The sequence below is a fragment of the Oryx dammah genome, unplaced genomic scaffold (assembly GCF_014754425.2).
Source record: "Oryx dammah isolate SB20612 unplaced genomic scaffold, SCBI_Odam_1.1 HiC_scaffold_2, whole genome shotgun sequence".
Classification (NCBI taxonomy): domain Eukaryota; kingdom Metazoa; phylum Chordata; class Mammalia; order Artiodactyla; family Bovidae; genus Oryx; species Oryx dammah.
This window is the reverse complement of record NW_024070186.1, coordinates 158,380,845-158,392,641: the sequence shown is the minus strand read 5'-3', so window position 1 is coordinate 158,392,641 and position 11,797 is coordinate 158,380,845. Positions and strand designations below refer to the sequence as shown.

The window sequence follows — 11,797 nt, the reverse complement described above, 5'->3', positions numbered from 1 at the left end:
CGTCTTTTAATTTCATGGCTGCAGTCACCATCTACAGTGATTTTGGAGCCCAAGAAAATAAAGTCTCACTTTTTCCGTTGTTTCCCCATCTATTTGCCATGAAGTGATGGGACCCGATGCCATGATCTTAGTTTTCTAAATGTTGAGTTTTTGTTTTTTTGTGAGTCTAGATCAAATATTTTTAAATTAATTTATTTTTTAATTGAAGGATAATTGCTTTAAAGAATTCTGTTGTTTTCTGTCAAACCTCAGTATGAATCAGCCATAGGTATACATATACTCCCTCCCTTTTGAACCTCCCTCCCCATCCCACCCCTCTAGGTTGGTACAGAGCCCCTTTTTGAGTTTTCTGAGCCATAGAGCAAATTCCCATGGGATATCTATTTTGCATATGCTAACGTAAGTTTCCATGTTACTCTTTCCTTACATGAATGTTGAGTTTTAAGCCAACTTTTCCACTTTCCTCTTACACTTTCATCTTGATGAAAGGTCCACCCAGGGTGCAGTTAGGAGAGTGTACGGTAGGGGGCAACCGCGGATGCAGAAAGCCCAGAGAGGCAGCCGGTGTGAGAACAGCCAGGGGTCAGGTGGGTTGGATGTGGATGCGAAGGAAGGAGAGGATGCTGCCTTGCTGGGACTCTCTGCCACTTCCTCACAGGCGGCTTCTGGACTACAGCTCTCACTCCTGGCTCCTACAGGGGCTTCCTCCTCCCTCTATCCCCACGTTTTGCTGAATCCTGTCACTCAGTAACGTCTCAAGAGACTGGGTACAGAGGATACGTTTCTTAACCCTTTGCATATCTGCAAAATGACTTTATTCTTTGCTCCAGGTGGATTCACATTTGAGCTATTAATAGATACACAATTCGTCAGTATTATTCTCTAACCATCTGAGCTAACTGACCACTCCAACTGCTGTTTTGTTCAAGATTTATTTACAATCTGCGATGCTGCCCTTAGGCTTTTTCTAGCTGCCTCGAGCAGGGGCTACTCTGTTGCATTGTGCAGGCTTCTCACTGCGGTGGCTTCTCTCATTGCGAGCACAGGCCCTGGGTGGGCTGGTTTCAGCAGTTGTACCTCTCGGGCTCTAGAGTCCTGGCTCAGTAGTTGCTCGGGGTATGTGGGATCTTCCCGGACCAGGGATCGAATCGTGTCCCTTGAGTTGCAAGATGGATTCCTAACCACTGGACCACCAGGGAAGCCCTGCTCAGTTTTAAATGAAAATCATTTCATTCAGAGTTATCAAGTTTTGTCCCCTGTCTTTGGCAGCCAGCCTTGCTGCTGAGGTGGCCAACAGGCCTCTGGGGAAAGCCTCAATCCACAGGTGACCAGGTTTTTTCTCTGGACACTTTTAGAATCTTCTTATCTGTGGTGTCTGACACTTCAAAATGAGCCTTGTAGTTGTACCTTGGCCTGGGGCTCTCTGCCACGAGGTCTTCAAGTGATGGATGCCCTTGTCTGCAGCACCCTCACCGATTATCTTCCTAGTAATTCCTTCCCCTCTTTCCTGTAGTCTCATACTCCATAGTGTCTTTTCACTGGACTGAGACCAATCCAGTGTTTTGGCTCTTCTTTTCTATCTCTTTGCCTTTTTGCTTACTTTCTAACCAACTTCTTTAACTTTGCCTTTTAATTTTTCTATTCTACTTATTTATTTGCATTTTACTTTATTACTTCTTTGTATTTTGGAAAATTGTGCTTTTCATTTCCAGGAGCAGCTTCTTCCTTTCTGATTATTCCTTTTTCCACAGCATCCATTTCTTGCCTTGTGGAAACAAAGCTTTTCTTGTCTTTCTGAAGGTTTTCTTTAGATTGCTTTTGAGCCTTTCCTTGGTCCTCTGCATCGTCTCCTGGTTCCTCTTCTGTTTGGGCAGATTTGTGTCTATCCTGTGGATGGAAGTTGGTTTGGTGGGGTGCAGGAAGCTCTTGCTCACGATGTTAGTAAGAGCAGGTTTTCTGCGTGGACTGAAGAAGCTCCCTCCTTCCTCCTGCCTCAGAGCAGGTGCCTGGAGGAGGTGCCTGGGGAAGCTCCCTGTCTGCTGCTTTCCAGAAGTTGGCAGAACCCTCAGACTCCCACAGTCCAATAGGTAGATGTTTACTTCAATAACATGTTATTAGTTTCACCCTTAAAATGAGTGAATTTTATGATATATATTTTTTCCACTTTTTTTTTTTTTTTAAAGAGCCGATGATGAAAGCAAGTCAAAGGAAAACCCCTGTTTCTGCCTGGGGGCCCGCAAACCCAGAGTCTTTCTCCAAGGTGACACTGTCCAATCAAACAATGACATGAGCTCCATATTTAATTTTAAATATTTTAGTAGTCTTACTAAAAAGTAGAAACAGTTGAAATTAATTTTTTAAACATTATTTTATTTAACCCAGTGCATCCAAAATATTATTACCATTTCAATATATAATCATACATAAAATCTGATGATTGAGGAAGTATTTCTCATTCCTTTTTTATACTAAATCCTGGGATCCAGTGTGCATTTTATACTTGCAGCAGATCTCCACCCAGGCTAGCCTCATGGGATGGGCTCAACACTCCCATGCAGCTGGGGCTCTGGGATTGGACAGTGCATCTTCAGAGAACCGGCCGACCATGTCCTGGGGCTGGGCTGGTGAGCAGGAGCAGCCACCCAGCGCAGCAGGTCAGGGAGGAGGCAGGGGGCCGACAACTCTGTATTCAGACTGACATGAGTCTCTTCTCTCCAGCCTGCACATCGCCCCAGCCCCCAACCATCCCTGGACAGCCCCCAACCCCTCAAACCTCCCTGTAATGGACTGAATGGTGGTTGCCAAGAAACACACCCAAATCCTAACCCCCGTGTTTATAAATGTGAACTTTTTTGGAAAAAGTCTCTTTGTAGATGTAACCAAGTTTCAGATCTCGGGATAGAGCACCCTGGATTATCCGGGTGGGCCCTAGATCCAATGACTGGTGTCCTTGTTGGACAGAAGAGGAGAGACACACAGGGGAGAAGGCCTTGTGAAGACGGAGCCGGGGCTGGGGTGAGGCTGCCCCAGGAGCAGCCAGGGGATCCTCCCGGAGAGCCTTTAGATCTAGGTGGTCCTGCTGACCCCTTCACCTCGGACTTCCGGCCGCCAGAGCCAGAGGAGAATGAACTCCTGTGCCTGCTCCCCGGGGTGGTCATGGGGTACGCCAGCCCCAGGATGCAGACCCGCTCCCTGCCCGCCCGGGTCCCCTCTGCCCCTTCCCCTGCTCCCCAGGGCAGCTGCTGCGTCTCTTCTCTTTGCCCTGTGGCTCCTCCAAGCTGTGTCCCTTGGCCGCCATCAGAGTGACCCTGGGGAGAGAGAAGAGACCAGTCTCTGTGCCCGGCGCCTTGTTTACCTGGAACTCTAGGCCTTGACCGTGGTTTTCTCCTGCTCCCCTCACTGGGTCAACACTGGCCACGGACCTGGCCCTGGAATGAGGTCTCTGACCACCGTTCACCTAGGCAGGTGGCCTGTGTTCATCTCCTGGGGTTGCTGTTACCAATGACCACAAACGGGGGAGCTTAAAACAACAGCTATGCTTTCCCTGGCAGCCCTGGAGGCCGGAAGTCGGAGATCAGGATGTTGGCACAACCACATTCCCCCTGAAGGCTCCTGGGAGGATTCTCGCCCCCCACCCCCAGCTCCTTGTATTCCTGGGGCAACTCCACCCCACCCTTGGCCTCTGTGTCACGTGGCCATCTCCCCTGCGTGTCTCCTCTCTGTCTCAAGACACTTATCCTTGGACTTGGGACTCATACAGATGATCCAAGATGACCTCATCTCAAGATCCTTAATTGTATTTGCAAAGACCCTTTTCCCAAATAAGCTCCCATTTGCAGGCACCAGGGTTAGGCTAGGACCTACCACTCAGCCCACTTCATAGCCCGAGGCTCGAGATGAATTAATGCGGCTCCCAGTTCTGTTTCCATTGCCTCCTCCAAGAGCGAGGCCTCATGGATCTGGATCCGCTGTGAATGGCCAGCACAGCTCTAAGGAGCCCCTGCCCCCGCCAGGGTCCCTGTGCAGCTTCCACTTCTCTGGTGGGAACATGAGTCTGTGTGCTCCTGCTAAAGCAATCACCCCGCCCACCTCCGAGCCAGTTGGACCAGGCCTTGTACCCAGTAGACCTATTTTCCAAAGACACTGCATCTGTTTTCAGCCTGTGTCCTTGGGAACCTCAAGTCTCCAGAGTGAATGCCTCTCATCAAGGTGGTGGGAGGCACCTGACTGCCCGCCAGAGGGGAAGAAGGGAAGCCACCCCCGGGAGAGGCAGGCCAGCCTAGTGGAGGCCCAGCTCCAAGCAGACCATCCTCCTGCATTCAGGGTGCCTCTCGCCCCTTCTCAGCATGGGCAGCCTGACAGGAAGAGCCCTGCCTTTCTTCCTCATCCTTGTGCACATATATCTACATGGAGCTTTGTCACAAGCAACCCGCCCTGTGGGGCAACGAAAACCATTTTTCGAGAGGCTCCGTAGACTAGAAGAGCAGGTAAGTGCACCCACCGTCTGGGGCGGTAGAGTTTTTTAATTGACAGCAGGTGAAGCAGAGGTGATACAGAAACAATGGGAAGTTTCTGTGCTCCGCGGGCTCAGAGTGGAGTTTGCAGTTTTTATGGTCTGATTTTTCACCTATGGTTGAAACAGCAAAACAGGTTTGGTGGGCCCCTTCTGAAGATAGGCCAGCTGCGTGTGAGGGTGGGCGGACTTGGAGTGACCCCAAGGAGGGTACCCACAGGTGTGCTGGGGCCTGCTGGGCCTCGGGATACCAGATCTCAGGTTCCCCATGGGGCAGAGACTACTGTGTGGGGCCACAGCTGGCTCCTAGGAGCCCAAGCCCTCCCCACTTTGATCCCCACACAAGCCGCCCGCCCTCACCCGGGGAGTGAAGAGTGTGGCTGCAGGAAGGGGTGGGAGCCGCCTGGGGGCCCTTGCCCCCTGCAGCACAGGCCTGGGGTTGTCCTGCAGCTCCGAGCTCGGCGCAGGGCTGCTGGTGGCGGAGGTCAGTCACCTCCCCGAGCTGCCCTGAAGACCGAGCTCCCAGGACTGCCTGTGTCCTCTCCGCAGTTTCAGAGGTTCCAAGAGGTGACCCTGACACACTTGCAGGGCATCGCCAGCCACTACAACCTGTCCTTTGACATCGAGGCCCGGTTCCGGAGCCTGGCCCGTGAGAGCCAGGCCGTGGCCCTGGCGTTCAACCAGTCGCAGGCGGCCGTGCAGGAAGAGCTGGGCCACCTCAGGACCTGGGTGCGGAGGATGCAGCGCCGAGGCCGGAAGGCGGACCACAGGCTGCTGGCCTTGAGTGCCACCGTGGGCGAGGGCAGCGCGCGGCGCGCCCGGGAGCAGGAGACACAGAGGGCCACTGTCTCAGGCCTGGCCCGGGATGTGCGGGCCCTGCAGGACGCGCTGCTCCGCCTGACGCCCCTCGTCCAAAGCCAGGGAGCCAGGCTGGCCGCTCTCGAGGGCTAGTTGCGGGTGGCCGGCACCGGCCCCACCACCCCAAATGTGACTCTGGCCCCATCTAGGCCTTCGAACCCGAGCGCCCCACAGCTGCAGGGGGGTGGGCAGGCGTCCAGAGCTCCTCCTGAGCCCCGGAACCCACCTCTGGACTTCGCTCACCATCTCCAGGGAGCACAAGAGCCCCTGGGCCTAGGCAACCAGCAGGCATGGCCTCCCGAGAGCCCAGGAGAGGGTAAGCACCATGCCCACTCACCCCCATCGGTCTCCACCTCTCCCTCGGGGCCCTGCTTAGCCCTTAGTGCCCTCACAGCCCCACACACCCCACCTTCAAAGAAAGGAACCACCCAGGAGATGGCCTGCCTGCAGGTCAGGCCACCTGGCACACCCACAAGTAGGGTGCTGCCCGCAGGCAGTAAATGCCCATTCAGGGTTGGTGATCACACAGGTCAGGGCTGGCATCTTCAGCCGTCACCAGCAGGGTCCTTCCTGCAGGGCCAGGGCTCCAGTCTGTAGCCCATGGGGTCTGTGCTCACTCGTGGAGGGCCCTTGGCCTCTGCTGCTTCTCATCGCCAGCTTAGGGTTCTCCACCAGGAGCACCTGGGGCCGGGTCGTCCCCAGCTGTAGGGGCCTCCAGGGCACCGAGAGGTGTTCGGCACCTCTCTGGCCTCCACCCGCCTTGAACTCTCAGCTGTGGCCCGGCTGCTCCCAGTCTGGCCTTGCAGCCCTAGATCTCCCTTCATCTGCACGGCTCTGGGGGCCTCACCAGTAAGACTGAGCTGACTGGCTGACCTGCAGGGAATCAACAGGGCTCCTGGGAAAGCCAGGCTATAAGTTTGGGGACCCCCAAAATCCTGACAACCAAAACTGTCTGCAGACGTCATTGGATGTTCCCCGGGCACACAGGTGTGTCCAGTTGAAAACCACTGCCCTGGATCATGACAGGAGCCCCCATTTCTGCCCTGGAGCTAGAAATGCAGGCTCCCCACCCCTGCCCCACCCACCCTCCTTCGGGCAGATTTGGGAGGAAGTCTGGTCAGCAGGATGGTGCCACCAAAGATGCCCACGTCCTGGCCCCAGCCCCTGTGGCTGCGTCACCTCACGTGACAAGAGGACTTTCTAATGTGAAAGTCCATCCAGCTCCCTGAGATGGGAGCTGATCCGACCTCATCCCAGGGTCCTCAGGAGAGGGAGGCAGGGGGCTCAGCATCAGGGACAGAGATGTGAGGCAGGAGCAGAGGTCAGAGGACAGTGAAGGGCTTCTCCCTGGAGCCTCCAGAGGAACCAGCCCCACCCACACCATGATCTTCAGTTTAGAGAGACCCGCGGGGACTTCTGACATCCAGACTTTGAGATGCTAACTTTGGGTTAGCCATGCAGATGCTGCGTTTGTGGGGGGTTTGTCCCAGCAGCCACGTGACACTCCTCCAGGGCTCCCTGCTGTGAGAAGCAGAGGGCGGGGGTGCGGTGGGGGGGGGCCTGGCCAGGTTTTCCTGGGCGTCAGTCCTCCCATCTGGGAGATGGCACCAGTCACGTGAGAACAAGTGAGCCGCCACCCGCCCCCGCAACACAGGCTGACTCTCCCTTCTTGTCTGTTTCTAGTTTGCAACGTGGGCCCTGCGCTCATCTTCCCAAATGCCTCCACCATGAATGTGGGCTTCCTCCGCCCCGGTTTCCTCACGGGTCTGCGGGCCCTGTCCATCTGCAGCTGGGTCCGCACAGCCGCGGACCACCTGGGCACCCTCCTGTCCTATGCCACCGAGGAAAACGACAACAAGCTGGTTCTGCACGGCCGCGACTCCCTGGCTCCTGGCTCCGTCCACTTTGTGATTGGAGACCCGGCCTTCAGGGAGCTGCCCCTCCAGCCACTGCTAGACGGCCGGTGGCACCACGTGTGTGTCATCTGGACGTCCATCCTGGGCAGGTACTGGCTCCACGTGGACCGAAGGCTCGTGGCCACCGGCTCCCGCTTCAGGGAGGGGTACGAGATCCCCCCAGGAGGATCCCTGGTGCTTGGCCAGGAGCAAGACCACGTGGGGGGCGGGTTTGACAGCTCTGAGGCCTTTGTGGGGAGCATGGCAGGCCTGGCCATATGGGACCGCGTGCTGGTCCCTGGGGAGGTTTCGAACCTGGCCATGGGGAAGGCGCTCCCGACGGGTGCCATCCTGACACTGGCCAATGCCACGTCAGTGGGCGGATTCGTGCAGAGGGTGAACTGCACTTGCCTGCAGCTGTGTCCCTGAGGGCTCACCGCACACACAGCAGTGGCACTCACGTGGTGGCCAGCGGGAGGGGCACCCCCAAACTCCGCACAGTCCATAGAGGGCCCCCACTCAGACTGAGGGCCAGTCTGCTGCCCCCGACCTGGACCAAGCACACCTGCCCTCTAACACAGGATGTGGGCACTGCATGGGGGCAGAGGCAGGTAGCTGGCAAGGCAGAGCCAGGCCTCAGGGCCCCCAGGACTGCATTCTCCTCTCACTGCAGTGTTCTTACAAACACCCCCCTTTGTAGTATGATGTCATTTCAGCGCAGCTTACCAGCCAGGTGGCGGTGCCAGGCTCTAGCTCCATGCTTCCTGGGTGTGGGTTTGGGGCAGCCGCAGGCTGGTTCCTAGAAAACTCTTCTCCTTGTGTTAGCTGCCGTGGTCCTCTTTCCAGGAGGCTTGTGAGAGTTTCTGTTTGTCTGTTCTCTGTTCTAACATCTCTCTTGAGAAGGGCTGGAGAGTCCATTTCCTGGCCCTGCAGCTCCTTCACCCTGGGGGTCCATCAAGGTTCTGTGACACGGCTGGTGAGGCTATTAGAGCTGCCGGGAAGGGGGCTTGCAAAGGAAACAGTCTACTCAGAAACACACATTAAGGATGCGCAATGCTTTTACATACTATGAGATTCACCCATTCTAAGTGTGGAGTTTGAAGACTTGTAGTCAGTCTGCCAAGTATGCAACCATCACTATGATCCAGCTTTAGAACATTTCCATTGTCCCCACCATAAAGACATCATGCCTGTTAGGGTCACTCTTGTGCCCACACAGCCCCTCCCACAGCTCCGCCCCCACTCTCCTGCTTTCTGTCTCTGTGGATTTGCCTATTCTGGACGTTTCACATAAACGGACTCCTTCACTGTGTGGTCCTCGGTGTCTGGCTTCTCTCACCAAGCATCATGCATTCCAGGTTCGTCTGTGTTGTAGCGTCTTTCTGCTGCATTCCTTTGTGTGGCTGAATGACCTTCTGTCCTAATGACCCATGTTTTGTTTATCCATTCATCAGTTGATGGAAACTTGGGTGGTTTCCAGTAGGGGGCCTCTGTGAATGAAGCCGTTGTGCACACCCTCCTCTGAGTCCTTATGTAGACATATGCTTCTATTTCTCTTAAGCGGATATCTAACAGCGGAATTCCTGGGTTAAATGATAAAATCATGTTTAAACTTTCAAAGAAACCACCAAATTGTTTTCCAAAGTGACTGCATTGTTTTATATCCCTGCCGGCACTCTATGATGGTTGCCATAACTCTCCTTTGTTGCCAGTAATGGGTATTGTTTTTGACAGCTTTTTTTTTTTTTTTTTTAAGAATTTTGAATCATGGCAAGTTAAAAAAAAAAAATGCATTGACAGAATAGGTGTGGGGAATTCCCTGGCACTCCAGTGGCTAGGACTCAGCCCGGGAGAAAAAAAAGAAAATGAATGAATCAGTGTGATGTAAATTAATCCTTGCAAGATCTCAGAACCTGAAAGTCAATCTGTGGGCGCAGAAAAGAGCAGCTTTGGGGTGTGTGTGGTGGGGGCGGCGGGCACGTCTGTTCTTCTGTCGGAAAAGCTTAGAATCACTAAGTCTGGAAACAGGCCTGCTAGTGGGCGGGGGTTGGGGGAGGTGCTGAAATCAGTCCCTGGGGCCTTTTAGCGGTGATCCCAGGCCTTTAGCCAGTCTGGCCAGCCACCTCCCCTCCCCCTTCCCAGCCCATTCCCCAGCCCATTCCCCAGCCATTCGTGAGTCAAGGTCAGAGGATGAATCCCAGGTCTGGAAACCCCCCTGGGTGGCCACAGGAAGGTCCTAGAACCACAAACTTCTGCTTCCCCTGGCACTTCCCCAGGGCGTATCTGTCTTCACGGAGAGCTGCCCTTCTCAGTCCCTTCTTTCCCAGGCTCCTCTGGCCTTTTCTGTAGCCCTGGCTGCATTGCACCATTGAGGAGGGAGAGATGACATCTTTTAGGGGAAGACTAGTTTGATTAGGAAGTCTTTCTTTAGGGACAGCTGGGTCGCCAGCATTGAGAGAACACGCAGGCTGTTTCCCACCCTCCGCAGCTTTCATGTGTGTTATGAACACCTGTTATAACACCACAGCATCGTCCATTAACTTTCACAGCAGCATTTCTGCCCAGTGTTCACAGATGCTGAAATGGTGGGCATTTGGCAGAGGTAGTGTGGCAGTGGGCTGTCTGCCGACCTGCGTCCAGGTGCTTGGTGGGGCCTCTCCAAGAGGGGAGACCCACCTGGGAAGGTGTTTGCCGGGGAGATTGGTGGGAACTCAGGTCGTTAGGCATTTGGGCAGGGCTGGGCTCCAGTACTCTTTCCTGGAAAATCCCATGGGCAGAGCCTGGTAGGCTGCAGTCCATGGGGTCGAGAAGAGTTGGACACAACTGAGCGACTTCACTTTCACTTTTCACTTTCCTGCATTGGAGAAAGGAATGGCAACCCACTCCAGTGTTCTTGCCTAGAGAATCTCAGGGACAGGAGAGCCTGGCGGGCTGCCGTCTATGGGGTCGCACAGAGTTGGACACAAGTGAAGCGACTTAGCAGCAGCAGCAGCAGGGCTTTCCACCGAGGAGTGTAGGGAAGCCCGTCTAGGTTTTGGGGCACGGGAGGCTGAACAAGACACGGGGATCCCCAGTGGGTGAATGACGAGAGCCACACCCACCTCGAATCCTATCAACCCCACCTCTGATCTGAGTCCACTGCGTTCCTGGGTAGGGAGGAAAGAAGAATGCAGAGGGGCCTCCCCTCCAGAGCCCTCGTCCCTAGGCCTGTTCTCACTTCCCCATCGCTCTGTGCAGCTCTCCACAGGCCTGGGCTTCATACAGCCTGCACTCGCCCACTCCCTTCAGTCGAAAACCAGCCCCACTGCTCCTCGGAGCCTGAGCCAGCTGCACTCCATAGCTTCCAGGCCCTCCTCCACAGACAGGGCTGGCTCACAATTGTTCTTATCCCGCAAAAGGGCAAAGCCAGGTCACACCTTTTGCTATCTTGGGGAAAACTTACAATCCTCTTCAGCTTCCTTCCTCTTATTTTGGTTTCAGTTTTGGTTTTATTTTTGAAACGTAGGAGAAAAGCCTATAAAGAACTTCTACAATGTCTTTATTTTGAAAAGCTTCAAATTTAAAGAAAAAAGTTACAAGAAGAATACATGGCACAGGTGTATTTACCCTGGATTCATCCATGCTAACATCCCACCAGCTTACTTTCTCCTTCTGTGGGTAGCTACATACTGTGATTACCATTAGTCTGTGAATCACCTGAGGCCACGCTGCAGACATCACATCACAGTCCCTGAATATCTCAGTGCTGTCTCCAGAGGAAATGGGCTTTTCTGATATGATACCCAGACGAAGATTACGCCCCAGGTTTGGGCGCCGCAGTAACACCCCTACCTAATGCACAGTGCATGTCTGATCTTTGCCAATTGTCCCCCAAATGCCAGGCCCACGAGCAGCCTCGTTTGCCCGGCCGTTAATCTCCTGTCATCCAGGGCGGTCTCGCGGTGTTCCTCGGTGTTTCTCGGTGGACGCTGACACTGCAGGAAGAGCTGCCTAGCTGGCACGTGTCCCGAAATTGGGGTTCAACTGGATTTTCTCTGTGTGATGCGGTCAGTGCAGCGTTTTCTGCAGGAAGGCCACAGGGCCACATGGTGTGTCCTCAGCGCAACCATTTGCTGCGCGGGGACCCGTCCCGACAGGCGGGTCTGCATGCACGGCTGTGCGGACTCGCCCTGGAGCCGGCTCGCTCTCCGCGCGGCCCAGCCGGCGCCGGGCGACGGGACTGCAACTCCCAGAAGGCCGCGCGCGCCCCGAGGCGCCGTCGGGTCACGAGGGCGCCGTCGGGCCACGTGACCCGAACGGCCGTCACGTGGCGGCGGCGCGGGTCACGAGAACAAACACGGCCGCGGCGCCGGCAGCTGGTCCACTGCGGCGGGACATGGCCAACGTCTCCAAGAAGGTGTCGTGGTCCGGCCGCGACCTGGACGACGACGAGGCGGCGCCGCTGCTGCGGAGAGCGCCGCGGCCCGGGGCGCCGGCCGGGGAGGCGGCGCCGCTGCTGAACGGAGCCGGGCCCGGGGCCGCCCGCGCGGTG

At 55.3% G+C, this 11,797-nt stretch overlaps 2 protein-coding genes across 2 annotated transcripts in view; both read left to right on the top strand.

Moving 5' to 3' along the window:
* Window positions 1-4,346: 4,346 nt before the first annotated feature.
* On the top strand, window positions 4,347-7,695 carry PTX4 (pentraxin 4). The gene is given in 3 exon segments (XM_040266242.1): window positions 4,347-4,487; window positions 5,063-5,687; window positions 7,055-7,695. Coding segments are annotated over 3 exon segments (1,407 nt in total).
* Window positions 7,696-11,611: 3,916 nt separating this feature from the next.
* Window positions 11,612-11,797, top strand: part of CLCN7 (chloride voltage-gated channel 7) — a 20,029-nt gene continuing 19,843 nt past the window's right edge. Inside the window, exon 1 of the mRNA XM_040253561.1 lies at window positions 11,612-11,794. Coding sequence (XP_040109495.1) covers window positions 11,642-11,794 — 153 coding nt within the window. The 5' untranslated portion in view covers window positions 11,612-11,641. The remainder of the gene's footprint in view (window positions 11,795-11,797) is intronic.